General features: G+C 35.1%; 2 protein-coding genes across 2 annotated transcripts; both read right to left on the bottom strand.

Moving 5' to 3' along the window:
* Positions 1-3,417: 3,417 nt before the first annotated feature.
* Positions 3,418-5,767, bottom strand: LOC106386397 (glycine-rich protein A3). The gene is made up of 3 exons (XM_013826251.3): positions 5,564-5,767; positions 5,013-5,247; positions 3,418-3,872 (listed from the first exon to the last, which is right to left on the bottom strand). Exons 2-3 carry the CDS (start codon positions 5,221-5,223, stop codon positions 3,622-3,624), a joined length of 462 nt encoding a protein of 153 aa, XP_013681705.1. The 5' UTR covers positions 5,224-5,247; positions 5,564-5,767; the 3' UTR covers positions 3,418-3,621.
* Positions 5,768-11,996: 6,229 nt separating this feature from the next.
* Positions 11,997-15,412, bottom strand: LOC106386401 (alcohol dehydrogenase-like 7). Its single transcript, XM_013826252.3, has 9 exons — positions 15,152-15,412; positions 14,935-15,071; positions 14,524-14,570; positions 13,133-13,461; positions 12,986-13,068; positions 12,837-12,912; positions 12,659-12,723; positions 12,482-12,577; positions 11,997-12,406 (listed from the first exon to the last, which is right to left on the bottom strand). The coding sequence occupies exons 1-9, from the start codon at positions 15,207-15,209 to the stop codon at positions 12,128-12,130; spliced, it is 1,170 nt and encodes a 389-aa protein (XP_013681706.2). The 5' UTR covers positions 15,210-15,412; the 3' UTR covers positions 11,997-12,127.
* Positions 15,413-20,097: the final 4,685 nt, after the last annotated feature.

Below are 20,097 nucleotides of genomic sequence, written 5' to 3'. Positions count from 1 at the left end.
CGGCGGTTCCCTCTGTTTGACGGCGCGTGACTTCAGGAGGTGGCTCCTTCGCCCTGGATCTGCTCGTCTACCTGCTCTTCCCTTTCCGTTATCCCGACGAAGTGGTGCGGCGGCGCGTGTCTCTCTCTTTCACTTGGTGTCTTGTCGAAAGCGGTTTCTCGGTCTGCTTCTGCTCGGGAGGTTGCGGCGTCGTTTGTTCCACGTCGGCGTGTTCCTCGGATCTCTGGTTCTCGTCGTGTGGCGAGCCGGCGGTTCCTGGTTCAGCGCGTTCACCGTCGACCTGGTTTTGGACAACGAGTCGTCTATGGCTCTGGATCCGGCTTGGTTCAAGTGATTCCTCTTTGTCTTCCTCCTCTCGCGGCCTCTCTCTTGAAGCGCTTGTGGTGGTTCTCCGCTGTGAGTCTTCTCCGGTCCTTCTCCTTGCGGCTGTGCCTCTTTGTCTCGTTCTTGCTCCGTTTGCCGGTCAGTCCTCTGGTTTTCAGAATCTGTCCATGGTGAGTCCTATCTTCTCCGCGTGGTCATTCGGTTTGGGTAGGTGCTCGTGTCTCCATGTGTTGATCACATCATCCCTGCTCTGGAACCTTTCGCCATGGCGAAGCAGTTCCGGTGGATGTGCTCTTCCGGCTTATTAGGCTGGTAGGTTTGGAGAGCTTCGTGTGGGTTGGCGGCTGTCTCTCAACCCTTTTTTGTGCAGTTCCCGTGGTTGTTTTCAGGGTTTGTTTATCTGCAGCCTGTTTGTTGGTGTTTGGAATAAGGCTCGGCTGGCTAGTAGGTGAGTTTAGGTCTCTAGTTAGTGGTTTGTGCGTGTTGGAACTGGATTTAATGGTCATTAGCGAGCTGTTCTTGGCTGTACCTATCATTAAGACTTGTTCATCGGGTTCGCCAATTTCTCCCGGGCTCAAGATCTCGTAATTCTCTGCGGTTCATCCTTTTGCGGCAAGCGACTTGTACCATTTCTGATGGGTCTTTCGTGTGGGCTCTTTGCTGGTTGTACCTTCCACTTCTTGGTTCGGTTTGAGTTGTTGTTTAGTTGCTTTTAAATTTTCTGATTCTTGTTATCTCTGTATTCTGTCAAAAACTTAAAATTGGTAATGATAATCTTAACATTTTTACCAAAAAAAAAAAAAAAAAAAAATTGTACCACTAAAAATAAAAAGTTATCCTGACTAATTTTTTTTGATCCGGTACAAAATGTTTACGGTTCTGCCACCGGTAACAAATCATAACTAAAATACATACGTATGAAATATTCCAAAACATTTCAGCACAGCATATTTAGATTAGTTCAGTAATATTGAAATAATTTTATATATTAGATGAAATTGTGAATATGAACCATATTTATACAAGATATCTTTTCCCTGTGAAAATATTTCTTTTGTCTTCATGAATCTACTCCTGAATCTAGCAATTGTTAATTGATATATATTATGCATTTATGATGTAATACAGCTAAAACAATTATAACAGACAGAGTTAACAAAACTAAAAATATGTCTTATATATAACCATATTCCTATAAATACAGAGTTAATCTAAATATTTTTAAAATAAACTTAAGATCTGAATTGCAACATGCAAAACAACTGCAGTGCTTTCGTAATAAAAACAAAATATATAAATACATATGCATATATAAAGATTTTTGTTGTTATTAACTGTGATACAGTTTTGGACATTTGGAATTTTAATAATCAAAGGACATACATTAATACCAGAGAGAAAGCTGGTCTTGTATATCAAATATATATACCAACAGCTTACGTACGTATGCATACATCACATCGTACCTGATATACACTGTACATACAAAAAATATACCGCTATGTATATATTTTACGATGTAACTGAAAAACTATAGAATCAAATTAAAGATAAAGAGGCTAAAATTCTCTCTTTTTCTCTCCTATGACTAAAAATATGGAATCAAATGAAAGATAAAGAGGTTAAGCCACTGAATAGCCAAAATTCTCTCTCCTAAAGTTTGCATAATTTGTTTTTTTGTTTTCTTTTCGTCGCTTCTCTAATTTTTGGTATGAAAGGGTTAAATCGTTCTATCTCCCTGGAATAGAGCAATTGGCGATGGTTGAAGGCAGAGCCGTTCCTAGAGATTCTTATGCCATAGGCGAATTTTTTTTCTTAAAATTTTACCAGAATGATTTGCAATGAAATAATACATTTTTTTTTATAAAATAAAAGTTTACCCAAAAAACTTGTTATTTTATGGTTTGTAAAAGCTGCAACACACAATATATATCATCTTTAACAGTAATAATCATATTAATTTTCATTAACAAAGCTTACTTTACAATTTTAAAATAAATAATAATGATATATAAAAAGAAAGTGGTCTAAGGATATTAATAGTGATTTAGATTCAAAATACCTTTTTATTTTAACACTTTATAAATATAAAAGGTAATTAACAAACTCAGAAAAATATAGAGATAATAAAATAAAATAAAAAAAACTAAATGTAGATATAATTGTAACTAATTATTTTTAAAAACTAAATTGTGATTGTAGAAAAGAAATCTTAACAATATTAATAGTCATCTAGGTTTAAGTTTAAGAAAAAAGTCACGCATAAATGTTTTACCAATTGACCATAAAAAATATTTTTTGTATAAATGTGCCCTACAAACATAAAACTGATGCCCTAAGCAAGTGCTTTAAATTTTCTTCACCAAGCACGGCTCTGGTTGAAGGTGACCTCACTTTCTCCATAATGTTGAGGGGTGGTCTCCGGTTGAAGCAAGGGGTGATTGTCACTCCAAGGTTGAGACATGCATCTTTTTCGGAGAGTCCGGTGGCTCCGGACATTGCTCGAGGACAGTGATGCACTGATGCTTCTTTAATGTGAAAACCACTGAAAACAATAGTTGAGATATAACTGAAATATCAAACTGGGTTTTACAGCAAAACCGGGTCACTGGTTCTAAGGTTTTCAATGGTTTTTGGCTGATTTTACTGGTTCAACTTGAAATTCGGTTTTGGAACGGACTAGGCTAAATAAAGGAGTCACAGTTGAACCGTTTTAACCGGTCGGTCCAGTCTGATTTTAAAAACACTAGTGTAAATGGATTGAACGACCTATTAGAAAGTGGCATCAAATTTACCACTGTTGAAAATTAATAGGCATTGATTTAAGGTGTTTTTATTTTTGAAAAATAGAATTTCATGGTTTTGAAATGATAATACTTAAAGAATTAGTAATAAATTATAACAATTATATATATAAAATCACCCAAATTATGTACGTATCGAAATTCACATTTTTAAATTGCTGATTGAATACACCGATAGTGTTGGGTAAGAAATCAGAAACTATTATATAGGTCACCTTGATCATACTCATCACTTCTACTATAGAGCAAAGTAAAAATCAATATATACAAGAACATAATATATAAAATCTATAAAAACAGAATATGTCATTAGAAAAGCCATAGATAGTTTCATAGTACACGTCCATATAATAATACCATGTTCATTATTAAGCCTGAATTATCGCAATTCGAACCAGCGATCTCTAACCCGACGAAAGTTAAACTTATAATGTTTGTGATTTATTTGAAACATCTGGTCAGTCCAGAGAGACATATCAAAGGGGCTTTTACATCACTTCCACTTCTTGAACTTACCTCCTCCAAACATCCCATGCCCACGTTTAAACTTGCCTCCGTGATGCTTAAACTTCCCGTGCTTCCCGTGCTTGAACTTACCATGACCATAACCATAGCCATGACCATGGCCATATCCGTGACCATATGCAGCGTGTCCGTAAGGGCTGTGAGAGCTATGAGCTACGTGGTGAGCTCCATAGGCTGCTGCAGCACCAGCAATCATACCCCCGATTCCTCCTGCGTGTCCTGAAACAAGAGTAAAGACAAATCAGATAAAGTTAGCATAAATCTACAAAGCTATCGTTACGAAAACAATACAATTAGACTTTGACCCACACAGCTGTGTGGATATTTTTAAATAATAATGTTTTTCAATTTGTAGTGTCAAATATTTATAGTTGTTCAATGATTTTAATTATTTGTATATGTGTGACATTTTTCATATTGTATTGTATCTTGATAAATAAATCAAAAATATATGATAAATAAGTTATTTCTTATTCGATATCTATCATTGTATAAATCATTTATATATTATATTTTGTATGAGTTAATCTAACAATTAGTATGTATATTAATATATTTATTTTACCAAATATTTTTTGGCAAAAAATAATTTATATTTTATGAAAAGGTCTCACAATTTTATGAAAATTATTACCTTTTCTATATTATCATATTCTTTAATATATATGGGAAAAGGTTAACTTTAAAATTAAAAATATTTAACATGGTTATATATTTATATTATATATAGTGGAAGCACTTTTTGTTGGGGATGGGTTATTTTGACAAAATGGTAAACGTGTTAGACTGATCCTTTAATGTTTTATGTTATGAGTGTTTTTGTATCCCGGTTATATATGTTAGTTGATGTATGCGGTTAGTGTTGATTATTGTAGTTTAAACTATATAAATTATAATAGGTGGATGAAATGTGTATATTTCTAGGGGATTGTCAAATTATAAAAATGCCATTCATAAGATCTTGTGTTTTAGTTTAAAATCAGTGGCATAAATTGTAAAATTCCACATGATAGTAAGATATGAATTTTAAAATTACATCTTTATTAATAGAAAAGATATCAGAAAATACTTTGTTCCTGTTTCTTTCTAAAGTAAAATCTAACACCAAATATGATACCAAATCTTTGTTTATCGTAACGACATATATACAAACACTCATTTTCAACATCTTCTTGAGTTAAAATCTACCACATATATGATACTAAATTTAAGACTCTATTACGCTTACTTCATCTAAGACAACTTCAATTATTTTTAAACTTCTTAACAAAGAGACATTTAAAACATTTAAGATACTGTCAAGCTACAGGGGAGGACTAGAAAGGTCGTTAGCAGGAGGCAATACAGACGATACAGTACCTGAGTGATGAGCAGGATAGCCAGTAGGAGCATAACCAGCATGACCAGATGCAGGAGGATAACCTCCATAACCATGAGCTGGAGGGTAGGCACCAGGTGGTGGAGGGTAACCTTGATGTGGTGGGTATCCAGCTGGTGGATAAGCCCCAGGACCTGGCGGGTATCCAGCGGGTGGATACCCATGAAACCCTCTGTCTTTGTCACCTCCCATGTTCTCTCAATCAACAAACAAAACCTACACAAAAAGACAATAAACACCACTTGGTTTAGGCCAAAACAACAACATAATCCAACCCCATTCAACTTGCAAAAACAAAGCGTGAACTTCAAGCTTTCATCAGGCGATCAAGCAGAAAAACAAGATTCAAGTAACGAGCTAAACCAGGAATGTAATGAATCATTGATTAGCTTAGAGATCAACGTAAGTACTCCCAATCAAATTGCATAAAAAGAGGCATTAACGTCAAGCTTTTTCATCATGGTATGAAACAGATACATCAGAGTAATCAATAAGTAGACATAAAACTTGAAAGAGATGAGAGCTTTTTTACCCGAGACGAATAGCGAGAAATGTCGAAACTGAATTGGAAGATAGAAAATATAACGAAGGTGTTTGAAGATATATATTGATGAGTTTGCTTTACACACGTACAAATATTTCCTTACGCTTCTTAGCAAAAAAAGAAAAAAAAATTCCTTACGCGGCAAAGTTTCTGAAAAGGTTTATTTCATATTTAGTCCTCGTACTTTGAGGATGAATATAATCTGACAATTATTCTTTATATATATTAATGAGGTACACATTTTCAACAAGAATAACGACACGTACTGGTGTTATTAATGAAAATTTAGAAAATATATTGAAATATCAAAGTGAAATGAATGGCTAACTGAACAGTTGATTTCAATTAGAGCGATTTTTCAGTACTTATAGGGGCGTTTGTGAATTATAACTAAAATATAGGGGTCAAAGAGACAGAGATAAGAATATATGTGTTACGTACTATTTTAGCGTTGCGAGAACGCGTAATGGATCCGTGATTCTACGAACACACATACGTAGGGATAATAAAATGCCTTTTCAGTTGCACTTTAATGGAAAAATGCCAAAAGGATCGAATCTACACGAAATTAATTATGATTTTCTTATTTTTTTGGTAACAAACTAACAAATTAAAAATAGCCACATGAGAAGATTGATACTCATTCCCCTGATTTTACGTCAAATATATAATTTTAGGCACGAAAAGGTCGTCCGTAACATAGGTTTGGAGTTGGGGAACTCGAAACATATGAAGTTACAAGATCCTCAGCTCGGGTCAAAGTACTGGTCGATGGTTTGAAGCCATTGATAATGGAAGCTGCTATGGATTTTGATTCCGGAGAGGAAAGTATCATCACTCTAGACTATGAAAAGCTTGGAAACCACTGCTCCATTTGCTACAGACTATCTCACCTCCAATCTCAATGCCCAGAGAGGCCCCCTCCAGCTACTAATGAGAAGACAGATTCCAACCTGCCAACTCATTCACATAGACAAGAAATTTCGACCTTTCCTCACGCACCTCCCAGGAACAAAGTGCCCCTGCTGCTAACTACTACAGACCTTTCCAACAAAGGCTTGACCGTCATGGCAAACCTTTTGGAGATAGGGTCTCTTCTGCCTCACTTCGCCCCCCGGGGCCGAGAAACAAAATCGCTGCAAACTTAGACCAACCTCGACCTTCTTTGGAACGTGCTAAGACGCCAGACGCAGAACAGAATGAACAAAGCTACACCTCTCCACCATACACAAGGAGAAGAACCAGCCAAGCTGTTGATCGTAGGAGAGATAACCGTAGGGAGCAAAACCATCGATCCCCTAACCTGCAATGGCGACCCAAATCACCGGTACTCAACCAGGAGGTCACTCCACCTAGTGCCCCCTTCATCCCACATACCTCTGTAGAGCGCAACTTGGATGTTGCAGATTTTCCTCCTCTCCCGGTAATCCCTTCAAGGGAAGAGGTCATGGAAGAGCTTCGAGTTGTCACTCTCCAATACATGAACTGTCCAGATCCTGTAGAGAGAGAAGCAAGGAAGCAAAGGGTCCTACAGAGTGAGCTAAATGGAGTCGTGGAGGAAACGGCAACCCACATACTGCAAGCTTCAACATCCGCAGCATTAGCCAGCTTAGCTGCCCCACAAACACTCAATCTTTCAGAAATCCCTATCCATGAAGAGGGTCCTGCGGATGTTCCAGAAACTCATACAAGGAAACGGGGCCGCCCTCCGAAAGTTCGAGACAATAGAAATGTGATCAGGCTTAGTCCAAAATCGTATTCTGGCATGGGTTCAAAGAAAAGAAACTTGGTTCGTCTCCAAGCCTCTCCAGGATCGACGTCGCGAGTTTCTCGCCAATCACGAACCTCTACTCGACAGAACAGGGCATCAACGACAAGTAATGCTCCCCCGATCGTTTTAATACCAGCTATCTCGAGACAGCAGACGGATTTTCCTCTGCTAACTCCCGATCTTCCTTAGCGATACTGAGCTGGAACTGTCGGGGGCTGGGGAACCCAATGACAGTCCAGCATATTAGGGAGCTTCGTCAGCAAGCATCTCTAGACATCATATTCCTCATGGAGACAAAGAATCCGGATCCCTTTGTTCTCAAAGAACTGAACTTCCTCGATCCTGATCACCATTTTCTTGTCCCCCCAGCCAGGCCAAACAGCGGAGGACTCGCCCTATTTTGGAGACAAGACATAGACCTGCAGATTATCTCCTCTTCTAAGAACCTCATTGATACTGTAATTTCGTATAAAGGCGCTACAGTCTATGTATCCTTCGTGTATGGTGAACCTGAAGTATCTAATAGAAATATTATTTGGGATTCGCTGATTGATCTAGCTCAGACAAGAACTTCTGCGTGGCTTTTAACGGGAGATTTCAATGAAATAGTAGATAACAGCGAGAAATCCGGAGGCCCGGAGAGGGCTGAAGGTTCTTTTGGCGCGTTCCGAAACATGTTAGCCAGCTGCAACCTCTTCGATCTCCAACATTCAGGAATTAGCCTATCATGGAGAGGCAAAAGGCGGACTCACCTGGTGTACTGCAGATTAGATCGATCACTTGTCAACCCGGCTTGGTCGGATAGCTTTCCCTCCGGAAGATGTCAGTATCTAGGTTTTGAAGCGTCTGATCATAGGCCCCTAATCACGGTCTTTGATTCAGCTAAGCGCAGGCGGAATCGTCTGTTCCGCTTCGACCGTAGGCTCCGAGATAATGAAGAGGTCAAGGAACTGATAGCGAATACCTGGAACTCCAACCCAGAGGCTTCCGTTAACTCAAGACTGGCTCAGTGTCGTCGAGCCTTATCAACCTGGACAAGAGAACAACATTTCAACAGTAAGGAGAAGATCAACAAGCTGAAGCAGAATCTGGACGAGGCCATGACTGACCCCCAGGGTAATGATGATCTCATCGCCTTACTAAATGCTGAACTTATGCTGGCGTATAAAGCGGAAGAAGAATTCTGGCGACAACGGAGTAGAATTATGTGGCTTTCACTAGGAGATAGAAACTCTGGCTACTTCCATGCTGTGGCCAAAGGACGAAAAGCCCGTAACAGAATGTCGGTAATAGAAGATTCAAATGGCATTGCCTACTATGAAGAAGAACAAATCGCAAGCCAGATCACTGCTTACTTCACAGAGATTTTCTCTTCGCTCAACAGTGATGCTACTGAAGGAGACACGAGAGAGATTGTAGGCTCAGCCATCAGGCCAAGCGTCTCAGAGTCAGCAAATGCGAGACTAAGCGCCATACCTAACACTGCAGAGATTAAAACCGCTTTGTTTCTCATCCATCCGGATAAAGCTCTTGGGCCGGACGGATTTTCAGCAAGTTTTTTCCACTCTAACTGGAGTACAGTAGGCACTTCACTGATCCGGGAAATCCAAGCTTTCTTCCGAACAGACCTTCTACCGACTGTCACCAACGTTACCTATGTCAGGCTCATACCAAAGTCCACAGGCGCCAAGCTCGTTTCAGACTACCGACCGATAGCTCTTTGCAACGTTGCCTACAAAGTGATCACAAAAATCCTCTCTCTCAGATTGAAACCAATTCTCCAAGATATCATCTCTGAGACACAGTCGGCCTTTGTCCCAGGGAGAGCCATATCTGACAACGTACTTATAACCCACGAGATCCTCCACTCTCTCAAAACATCGGAGGCCGTTATCCGATGTTCCATGGCCGTGAAAACAGACATGAGCAAAGCCTACGACCGTTTAGAGTGGCGTTTTATCGAGGAGGTTCTGACACGTTTTGGTTCCGCAGCCCCCTTTGTGCACCTGATCATGCAATGTGTGACCTCAGTAGCCTATTCCTTCCTAATCAATGACTCAGTCCACGGCAAGATCATCCCGTCTAGAGGGATTCGTCAGGGAGATCCGCTGTCCCCATATTTATTCATCTTATGCGGAGAAGTGCTCTCTGGGCTGTGCTTAAGAGCTCAGCGCATCGGACATCTTTCAGGACTGCGAGTGGCGATACCTGCACCGCGAATAAATCATCTTCTTTTTGCGGACGATACTATGTTTTTCCTTGGCACGGACGACCTTAGTTGTATCTCGCTGATGGAAATTATTCACAAATACAGAAGGTCATCGGGACAGATGATTAATGCTTCTAAATCTTCCATCTTCTTCTCAGCCATGACCCCGCAGGTAATACGGGAACGTGTTAAATCACACCTCGGGATTGAGAAAGAGGGCGGAGTAGGGAAGTATCTAGGACTCCCGGAACATTTCGGTCGACGGAAGAGAGACCTTTTCACTGGTATAGTGGATCGTATAAGACAACAGGCTGCGTGCTGGTCCTCCCGACAACTCTCTCCAGCCGGTAAACTTGTTATGCTAAAGTCGGTCCTAACCGCCACTCCGGCATACACGATGACTTGTTTCCAACTGCCAGTGAGTCTTTGTAAGCGCATTCAATCCGCACTCACAAGATTCTGGTGGGATGAGTCCCCGGAAAAAAGGAAAATGTGTTGGGTAGCTTGGGAAACACTCACTGCACCTAAAGCATTGGGAGGTCTTGGTATCAGGGATATCCAAGCTTTTAACACGGCCTTACTCGCAAAACAGTCTTGGCGGATCATCTCGAAACCTGATTGTTTACTTTCCAGAGTTCTTAGAGGCAAATACTGCAGCAAGGTGTCTTTTCTTGAGGTAGAACCTCTGAAGTCCGCATCCCATGGGTTGCGGGGAATTCTTGCAGGCAGAGACCTCCTGGCAACTAACCTGGGTAAAGCCATTGGTGATGGGGAAAGCACTAGAATCTGGAAGGATCCTTGGCTGAGTCCCCTTCTTCCGACCAGACCCATAGGACCTGCAAATGAAGAACATCAGGACCTAGTTGTGGCGGACTTTTTATGTCGAGGAAATACAGATTGGAACATTCAGAGAATCAAGGAAGTGCTACCTAATTATCTGACTGACATACTGAATGTAAAACCGAGCATCATGGGAGTTCCGGACTCGTTTGTCTGGCTAGCATCGAGGTCAGGAGTTTACACTGCGAAATCTGGATATTATGTTGCTGCATCAATGGAGTTAGCTGCTAACAGAGTTGAGGCGAGACCCCTACCAGATCAGAACCTTTACAAATCCATTTGGGCTAGTAAAATACCACCAAAGCTATATCTATTTCTCTGGAAGATAATGCAAGGAGCACTAGCGCTTGGAGAAAATTTGGCTAGGCGAGGCATCCTCAACAACATCTCATGTCGCCACTGCGGAGAACCAGAGACCACAGATCATTTGTTTCTTCACTGTGTCTTCACACGACAGATATGGAGCTCACACATCTGGTCTTCTCCCTTTGACCCAAGGCTTCATGCCACCTTTGCGGAAGCTTTCATCGGTTCAACAGCGGCCACTAATCTGCCACCATTAGGAGTAGCGACTAACCTTTTTCCTTGGATTACTTGGGGAATCTGGACAGCAAGAAACTACTATGTCTTTGAGAATAGAGTCTTCACACCTAAGGAAATCATAGCGAATGCTATCAGATTGGCAAGAGAATGGAGCATCGCGCAAACATCTCCATATTCATCTCCCTCGCCACAGCTCAGCCGAACGCTTCCACCAACTCTGACATCCCCATTTGTAGTCTGTTTTACTGATGCAGCTTGGCAGGCTGGATCAAAGAAGGCAGGCTGTGGATGGATCTTCACGGACCACCGGGATGCGTGGTTGAAGCAGGGAACGAGTACCTTCAACTACACTTCATCGCCACTGATGGCTGAGGCTCTCGCCGTCAGAACAGCTCTCCTCAATGCCCTCGAAGCGGGCTATACCAGAATCTGTATTAAATCAGATTGTCAAGCACTTGTTGCTATTATCTCCTCGAAACAACACCCGGCGGATCTCCACGGAATCACTCGGGATATCGAGTTTCTATCTCTCTCTTTTGATTGTATCTCCTTTGTTTTCATTTCCAGAAACTTGAACTCGGCTGCTGACGCCCTTGCAAAATCATCTCTGTACTCTGCTCCCACCAACTAGTTTGTTTGGTTTGGGTTTCTTCTATATTATTCAGTGTTCAAAAAAAAAAAAAAAAAGTTTTAGGCAAAATATTTTTATTCATTAGTTTATATAATTCAACATATGATTAATAATCCTTATTTTCGAGCTTTAACCTTTATCTTATTAAGAATTTTTTGTAGGATAGCTTTTTTAAAAGTTTTTGTCACAAAATAGCTCTAAATAGTAGAAAATGACTAAAATAAGTTTTATTAAAGGGTATATATTTTTACCCTGGAATTAACTAATCTAGACTTAGGATTTAGAATTAAGGTGTGGGGTTTTGAAGATATAGTTTTAAATTTTAAAAAATAAAAATTAAATATTAAAATTTTAAAAAATAAAAAAGATTATTTTGGTCATTTTTTTTTTGAAAACTGTTTTTGTGACAAAAACTTAAAAATAGCTATTCGAGAGAATTACCCTATATTTATTGTTTGGATTTTGTTTTTATAACAAACCATGATAAGAAAAACTTAAACATGTAACATATATGAAATTTATTAAAAGATGAAGAGATAGAAAATAGGTAAAACGCCATTAGCCCATCCACAACACACATCTGATGCATCTCCCGTCAAGGAGTAGCTGGAACGCATCATTGATGTCCTCAAATTTCATCTCGTGTGTCACAAATTTATCCAGCTCAAGCTCCTTGCTCATGTAGCGTTTAAGAAGAAGAGGAATGTGTGATTTAGCCTTTAAACCACCGAACAACGAGCCCATTAGAGTCTTCCCGTTGTGAAGAACATCGGACGAGTTTAAGCAAATTTCTGAACCTGGCTTGTCCACCCCTAACGTTATCGTCTTTCCCCATCCCTAAACGTTGATTCAACCAAAAAATAAAACTCTGAACCTTATAATTTATTTCTAGGCGTATATCAGCGATCATACCTTTCTGCAACATGCATACGCTTCTTGAACCAAAGAACTGCTTCCAACACACTCGAAACAATAATCTGCTCCCCCACCAGTCATCTCATTGATCACCTAAACACAAAGATATAAATCAAACGTATAATATATAGATGTTTATCCATTTCCATGGACGCAACTGCGAAGTATCATTACCTCGCTCACACGCTTGTTTCCGCATGTCATCGAGTTTACAAACTCAGTTATTCCAAATTTTTGGCCTACAAAAAGATGATGATTTTATAGCAGTTATGATTAATTTACTAAAAAAACAAATTATGATTTAATACGATTTTTGCAAGGTAAGCTATAGACAAAATAAAATATCACTAACCAACTTCGAATTTTGTAGGATTTATATCGACACCAATGATTCGAGAGGCACCACAAAGTCTTGCACCCTCAGCAACCTAAAATTGCACAAACCTTAACCAAACTCAGCACCTCAAAATTAAAATAACTTATTGAAATTTGCGACTTTACCGCTAGACCGATAGAACCAAGTCCAAAAATCACAACAGTTGATCCTTGTTCAACTTGGGCAGTCTTCCAAGCAGCACCAACACCTAAATAAAAATTCATTAGAAATCAAACAAATGCCAAATCTCTGTTACAGTTTTATTGACTTACCAGTGGAGACTCCGCAGCTGAGGAGACAAGCACGGCTAGGAGGAATAGAAGAATCGATCTTAACCACGTGAGCGACATCAAGAACAGTGTATTCACTGAAGCTCGAGACATTTAAGAAATGAAACAGAGTGTTGCCATTCAGGTCAGTGAATCTACTGGAGTTTTCGTATCTTGGCATCCATGGTGAGACCTTGAAGGGAAGTCTGCTGCATAAGTTGCTCTTTGGAGATTTGCAGTCAACACAGTCACCACAGTCTGCCATAAATGTTGGCAGTACAGTGTCTCCTACTACTACTTCGGTGACGTTTTCACCCACACTCTCCACAACTCTGTATATTCAAATTTCAATTCCACGACATAAATTTGTTTAAAATAAAAATTGCGTTCCATTTAAAAAAAAAACAAAAAAAAATTGCGTTTTTAGACCCTTCGAAGCATAACTTTGAAAAAAAAAACAAAAAAAAATTGCAACAATTCGTTTAGGTAGTTTAGTCAAAATGTAGCCAAAAAGCCAAAAAAAACTATGCAACAATTGGTTTAGGAGCGGTGATCTTGAGCAATACGTAAGTCTTTAAGGGAAGTGTAACATGTTTAATATTTGGTTGATACTGGCAACATGCTTATCAAGCCCTATGGAAACTGATTTACTGTTTTGTGCGTCTGGCTGGATAATTGTTTTTAAACATGAAATTATGAGTAACTGGGGAATATAATCCGTAAACATACGGGAGTGAATGGGGTTGAAGTGGAAGTCTAGGTGGTACGAGGTCAAGGAAGATCGGTTCAGTGTCGGTGGATATTATGAATGTATATTGTTAAAAAAACATAGTTTGTTTGATTGGGTTGGGTGGTCTTGTTGTCTCAGTGATTTTTTCAAAACCTTCTGTCTATTCTTGCTAGACATGCAGAAAAACATTATGATTGGCTATCCATACAATTTTTAAAAAACTAATATCTATGTTTGTGTTAATTGAATAGCGATAATAGATGTCTAACATCTTTATCGTAGTCAACGAAAGTTTCTTAACGTTAGCACCCCAGTCCCTAAAAGTCCAAAAGCCACTTGTTGTAACCTCTCGTGTGAGGTTTGAAATGAAGCACCGTATTTGATTGACATAGAGAATTTTCTTTTTGCTACTTGTCCTATAATAATTTATTTTGAAGAGAAGTTGACCTAAATTTTTTTTTGGGAAAAGACTGAATATATGTTTTCGGATTGCAAATATATTTGTTTGTTTGTTTCTGTAAAAGCTTGAAACCTAGCGGTCATAAAATATGCAGAGTACATATTATCTCAATAAGATATTTAAAAAGTTTTCGATCAGTAACATATTTAAAAGGTTTAGAACATGATAAAATTTGGATGGGTATAGTATAGACTATAGACTAACCCAATTGCTTCGTGGCCTAGAATCCTGGGAAAGCAGGCTGGAGGAACCTGCGTAAACAGCCAATCACAAAACGTTATAACTCTGATTGTAAAGTAACAACGACCACAATATATTAATCCGATAATATATATATATATTTTTTGACAACTCCGATAATATTTTACTCAATAAAAATTAAAAATACTATCAATGGTCATTGGGTCAATACTGAGTCTGATACATACGTTAAAGAACTAATTTTGGATCTACCGAAAATCGTGAAATACTGAAACATTTTATCAAGAAATAACATCATGTAAATTCATTTTTTCCGTTTTTGATGTCTTCAATGATTTTAAATAAACTTTTTCATGTAAACAGAGAATAATAGCTAAAATCATGAACCATAGAAGAGAAGAAAAAAGAGAATACTTCGAGTTTCCAGAAGGTGATGTCACTGTGGCATAGAGCTGTACAAATGATTCGGATCCGAACCTCGTGAGGCTGCGGCGGCGCAACCAGGATTTCTTCCATCACTAGTGGCTCTCCGGCCTTCCTACAAACCGCCGCTGCCATAGAAACATAAAAGTCAACGCTAGTCAATGAACGACACTTATAGATAGAGGGCCTTTCTTTCCTCTACACTAACCTTTGCAACGGATCGGTTTAAGTGAAGACTTGTCGCCGGAGGACTTGTTGTTTTCCATCTCTCTTCCTAGTTTTGCAGCTTTGGCCTTTGTGAGTCTAGTGCGTTGCTGTATTATGTCTGTATATAAACTTGTTCTCTAGATTTATTACCATTTTTGTCGTTGTAATATTTAATACATTTCTTTTCTGTTTGTGTTTATCTGCATTCGGTGCATCAAAAACTTTCTCTATATTGTTTAGCAGGTGTTTCCTTTCCTTAGCGCTTGGGTCCATAAATATTTTATAATTATTTGTTAATAAATCAATAGTTAAAAAATATAATGATATATTATTATCTACATTTTCATTTGAAAATTCTTACATATTATAATTTTCTTCAAAATTTGATTGTACACTATATAGATTATATAGAAATAAATATTAAAAACCAGTCAATATTCTGTTTTCAATTATACAAAATTAATAATAATTTTACTCTACTCGATTAATATTTAGTTATATGTTTTCTGTTTTTTATAATATTAACCATTTTTATTAAAATATTTTTTAGATAACAGCACAATATATTATATATGAATTATGTTTTTATATTAAAATATATTTTTAGATTTTGGGTAATTATTATTATTATTAATTTTAATCACTCAATCTAATCAAAAAATCAAATTCATTTTTATTTTATGGCTAATTTATACTATATTCTATTCACTAAAGGTATAAACGATATTAATCAATCTAACTTTTAATGTGAGAACTCGAATACGAAAGCACTTCACAAATAATAATATAGATTTATAAAGTATAACATTGTATTTGTAAATATAATATTTTTTAATTATTGTTGTATAAATTTCTAGATGCATATAAATACTATTAAGAATTTTTTAATCATATTTCGTAGTTATATCGTTATTTGAGTGACATAAGCAATTAATTTATGTGTTTAGTATTTAATTTTAGATCTTACTTATCAGTGACTTATTGGATGTATAATTGTTATTTACTAGAAACATATTTGTATCAGAATGAATTTTTGTTTTTGTTTTCTAAAATTGTATAAGATAATTTTATATTAGTCGGAAGATTATTCCGAACTCTGAACTGATAGTGTGATAGCAAGTTCACAGCATTAAGTGTGTTCCTCCCGGAGCCGACTGGATCAACCGAGAAGATATATAAAAAAATATTCATATTTTAAAAAACATTGTAAATATTCGATGAATTCTGACTAATATCAAATAGTTTTATTAATAATAGGTACAATAAATTAAGATGATGATTTGTACTAATGCTAATTAATATTTGATTTATTTAAAAATCTAAAACTTTTATAAAACTTCATTTAATTGACTATAATATGTAGTACTGAAGCTGATATGGGTGTATAATACATGAAAAAAAAAATTATTTTTCTGACGAAGCTTTTAGTTATAATCTATAGTAAATTATCTAATTTCGTTCAAAAAAGTAAAGTAACTAACTTTCATTTATTTTTCTTTATTACATGAAAACTGTGAGAATATTTGAGATATGGTACAAATTTGATATAATTGATTCTAAAATTTTTAGTAGATTTCATGCATAACATAATCATTTATAATCTATTTTAAATTTTAACTGTTAGAAATTTGTTGAAATTTCCTTATTTGTTATTTGCTTAGTAATATCTTTTAAAGTGTATTTTTGTTATGAATGTGTATTAGCTAGTATTCATATAATTTTTCTATATCATATAGATGTTCAAAAAGATGGTTCTAAAAGATTATGATTTACTATATTTACAAAGGCAGAGCTCATAATTTTTAAGAAGATGGGAAAGAGATCTGTTCTTTTGACTATATTTATTAGGATATTAATACAAAGTAAAATAAGATTCCAATTGGATCGAAATCAATACAAAGCTAAAGAGTTATCAAAATTAATATGCAAATTAATATGGGTTGACTTCTGTACACCCCTCTCAACTAACTATCCCACATTAAAACCCTTCAGACTTTTAAGCTCTTTAGGCCATCATTAACCATGGAAGCTTAACCATGGGAGCTTTAAAAATAAAAATAAAATAATGGATGGGTGGGTCCCACTATTTTCAAAAATTGAGTGGTTTTAATTTTTTTTTAATCAGAAAAAAGAAAAAAAAAGAAAAAAGAGAAAAATAAACATCCCAAATGGGGTGCTGAGTTAATAATGCTCTTGGAGCACCAGCATCGGTGTTTTTTTGGAAAAATCTCTTGCTGCAAAAATTAATTAACAGCTAAACATTAGCAGAGAGAAACATCAAAAGGTAAGACCATCTTCGATTGGGGTTCTTCCTGTTAGAGTTCTTAATATATGTATTATGTGTATATATATATGTAAATAATTATGGAATCCACAATTATTGTAGAACCCCATAAATAAGGGGTTTTAAGAATTCTTAAAACCTTTTTTTAAGAATCTTTATCTATGGGGTTCCACAAAAATTGTAAATTCCACAATTAATTATACATATATATATACATATATCCATATATACATAATACATATATTTCTTATACTTATTCTCGAAATATTTTTATGTGAATAAATGAAATTATTATTTTATATTTTAAAATATTATTTTATTTAATATTTTATATTTCAGTTTAATGTTTTTATTTTACTAAAATATCAAACATAAAATGTTACAGCCAATAAAATATTATTTATTTTGTTTTACATAAAAATTTAATTTGATAGTTTAAAAAGAATTGGGCTATACTATTTAATTTCAAAATTAGTTACTGAAATATATAAAATATGGTCAATATTAAATATGATAAACAGTCAAATGATAATTACCTAATGACAATATATTTATATTTTTTTAGAAATGTTATTGTTTAGATGTTTTTTTTTGTTAGGAGAATATTATATATGAGTAATTTTAGGATGTTTAGTTAAATTTTTAATGAATAGTCTAATATAGACTTGTGTATGGTAGATAAAAAAATAGGACTCTATTTTAATAGAGTAGACTAGATTTTGATCCGCGCTTTCAAAGCGCGGAGGTTTTTTTTTTTTTTTTCAATTGACAGATATTTAGTAAATGTCAGATTTTCATATATTTGTGTTTTATTTTATAAAAGACTTAAACTTTTTATATTTATTTATCGTATTTCATTTTAAATGACAATTTATGCTTAAAAAATTAAACTTTATTTCTTTAATGAATTAATTTGGTATAACTCTGATAAATTAATTTATTATCTGGTTAATATTTTAATTAAAAAAATTATATACTTTTAATAAAGATTTATACTTTTCAATGAAAAAATTCAATTATTTTTATGAATGCTTAAATTATATTAAGAAAAAAATAATAATAATTAAGAATAGTTGAAAAATATTATTCGAACTTGGACTCAATGGCCAAAGGAAAAAAATGTGAGAATTAGATCTGATTTCTTAATCGGCCCAAATGGTCCAAGAGAGATATGATGTGGACTGGATCCGAAAATAATGACCCAATATAGATGTGTTATTTATATTACTTGATTGCCATTAATGAAACATGCAATGTTAGTAAAGGAAAGTGCATGCTTATGTAAAAAGAACAATAGGATCCTGCTTTAATAGTATAGACTAGATTTTGACCCGCGCTTTCAAAGCGCGGGATTATTTTCGAAACATTCCAAATTTATTTGATATAAATTTGTATTTTAATTGTATCTACACTTAGATATTACGAATGAAACATTATATTCAATGTTTTGAAACCCGATCCGATCCGCAGTTAAATTGCCAAATTCGGTAGTTCATAAGTAATCCATTTTAGTTTTAAAAAAACTGTTATTTAAAAATTCTATAAAACCCGTAACAACCGCTAAAACCCGAGATCTGGTTATCGGTTGAACTGATAGATGACCCAATATGTAATCCGGTTTGATTTATTATTATATTTTGAGTATTGTAATATATATTCATAAACGTTCAGAAGAATAGTGAATATATTATGAAATTGATATTCCAATTTTAATACAATTTTAGTCCAACTAAAATTCCATCTTGTTAATGGATTAATATTTGAGTGGATGCATATTAAAAATAAAATAGATTTGAGCATCAATAATGTGTATACGTCTATTACAAATTAATGATTTACGTTTTCAAAAAAAAAAGTATAATTGTTTATTTAGTTATTAGATACTTTTTGATGTTTTGTCTATGGCTTATTTTAAATTTAAAATTTAATTTCATTATTCGCATTAGAAATGTAAATATTTATTATTTTAATTTTGATATATATTTTTAATATATTTAGTTCTTAATTTTTTTATAATTTATATATATAATTTTATTTTTAAACAATTAAAATATTGACTCTTACTCTCTGGCTTCGATTTATGTTAATGTAATGTTTTATGATATATTTGTGTTAATATATTTGTTCAATTAGTATATATTTGATATATATATTTTATGTCTGTTTGAGTAATCCGTAAAAAATATATTCATAAAACTATCAATAGTAACATGTTTCATCATATAATTACTGTTAATATTTATTTTATAATATGTATTTATATATATTTTAGTACTCTACTATAAGAATTATATTTTTATGTATTTGGTGAGGGTTTTGAACAATTTTTTTTTTTTGCATTTGGATTAATATATAGTTGTATATATACGAATGAATATATATATATATATAATTATTTATTATATTAATAACTAAAACATAATTGATTAGTTATTTGAATTTTGAATTAATATAAATTAAATTCATTAGTTTAAAAAATAATAGATTAGTTAGTTAGTTCCTTAATTTTAGGTATAATGTATATTTAACAATTAAATTAGATATGAGTAGAATAATAGAAAATGTAATTAAATATAATTGTCCAACCTAGACTATTTGTAAGTAGATAAAAATTGCTTCTGTTTTAATAGTATTGATATGCGGTTCAAAAAAAAGGTTCTAAT

Source organism: Brassica napus, chromosome A6 (assembly GCF_020379485.1).
Source record: "Brassica napus cultivar Da-Ae chromosome A6, Da-Ae, whole genome shotgun sequence".
Taxonomy (NCBI): Eukaryota; Viridiplantae; Streptophyta; class Magnoliopsida; order Brassicales; family Brassicaceae; genus Brassica; species Brassica napus.
The sequence above is the reverse complement of the archived record's forward strand: the minus strand, read 5'-3'. Positions and strand labels throughout refer to the sequence as shown.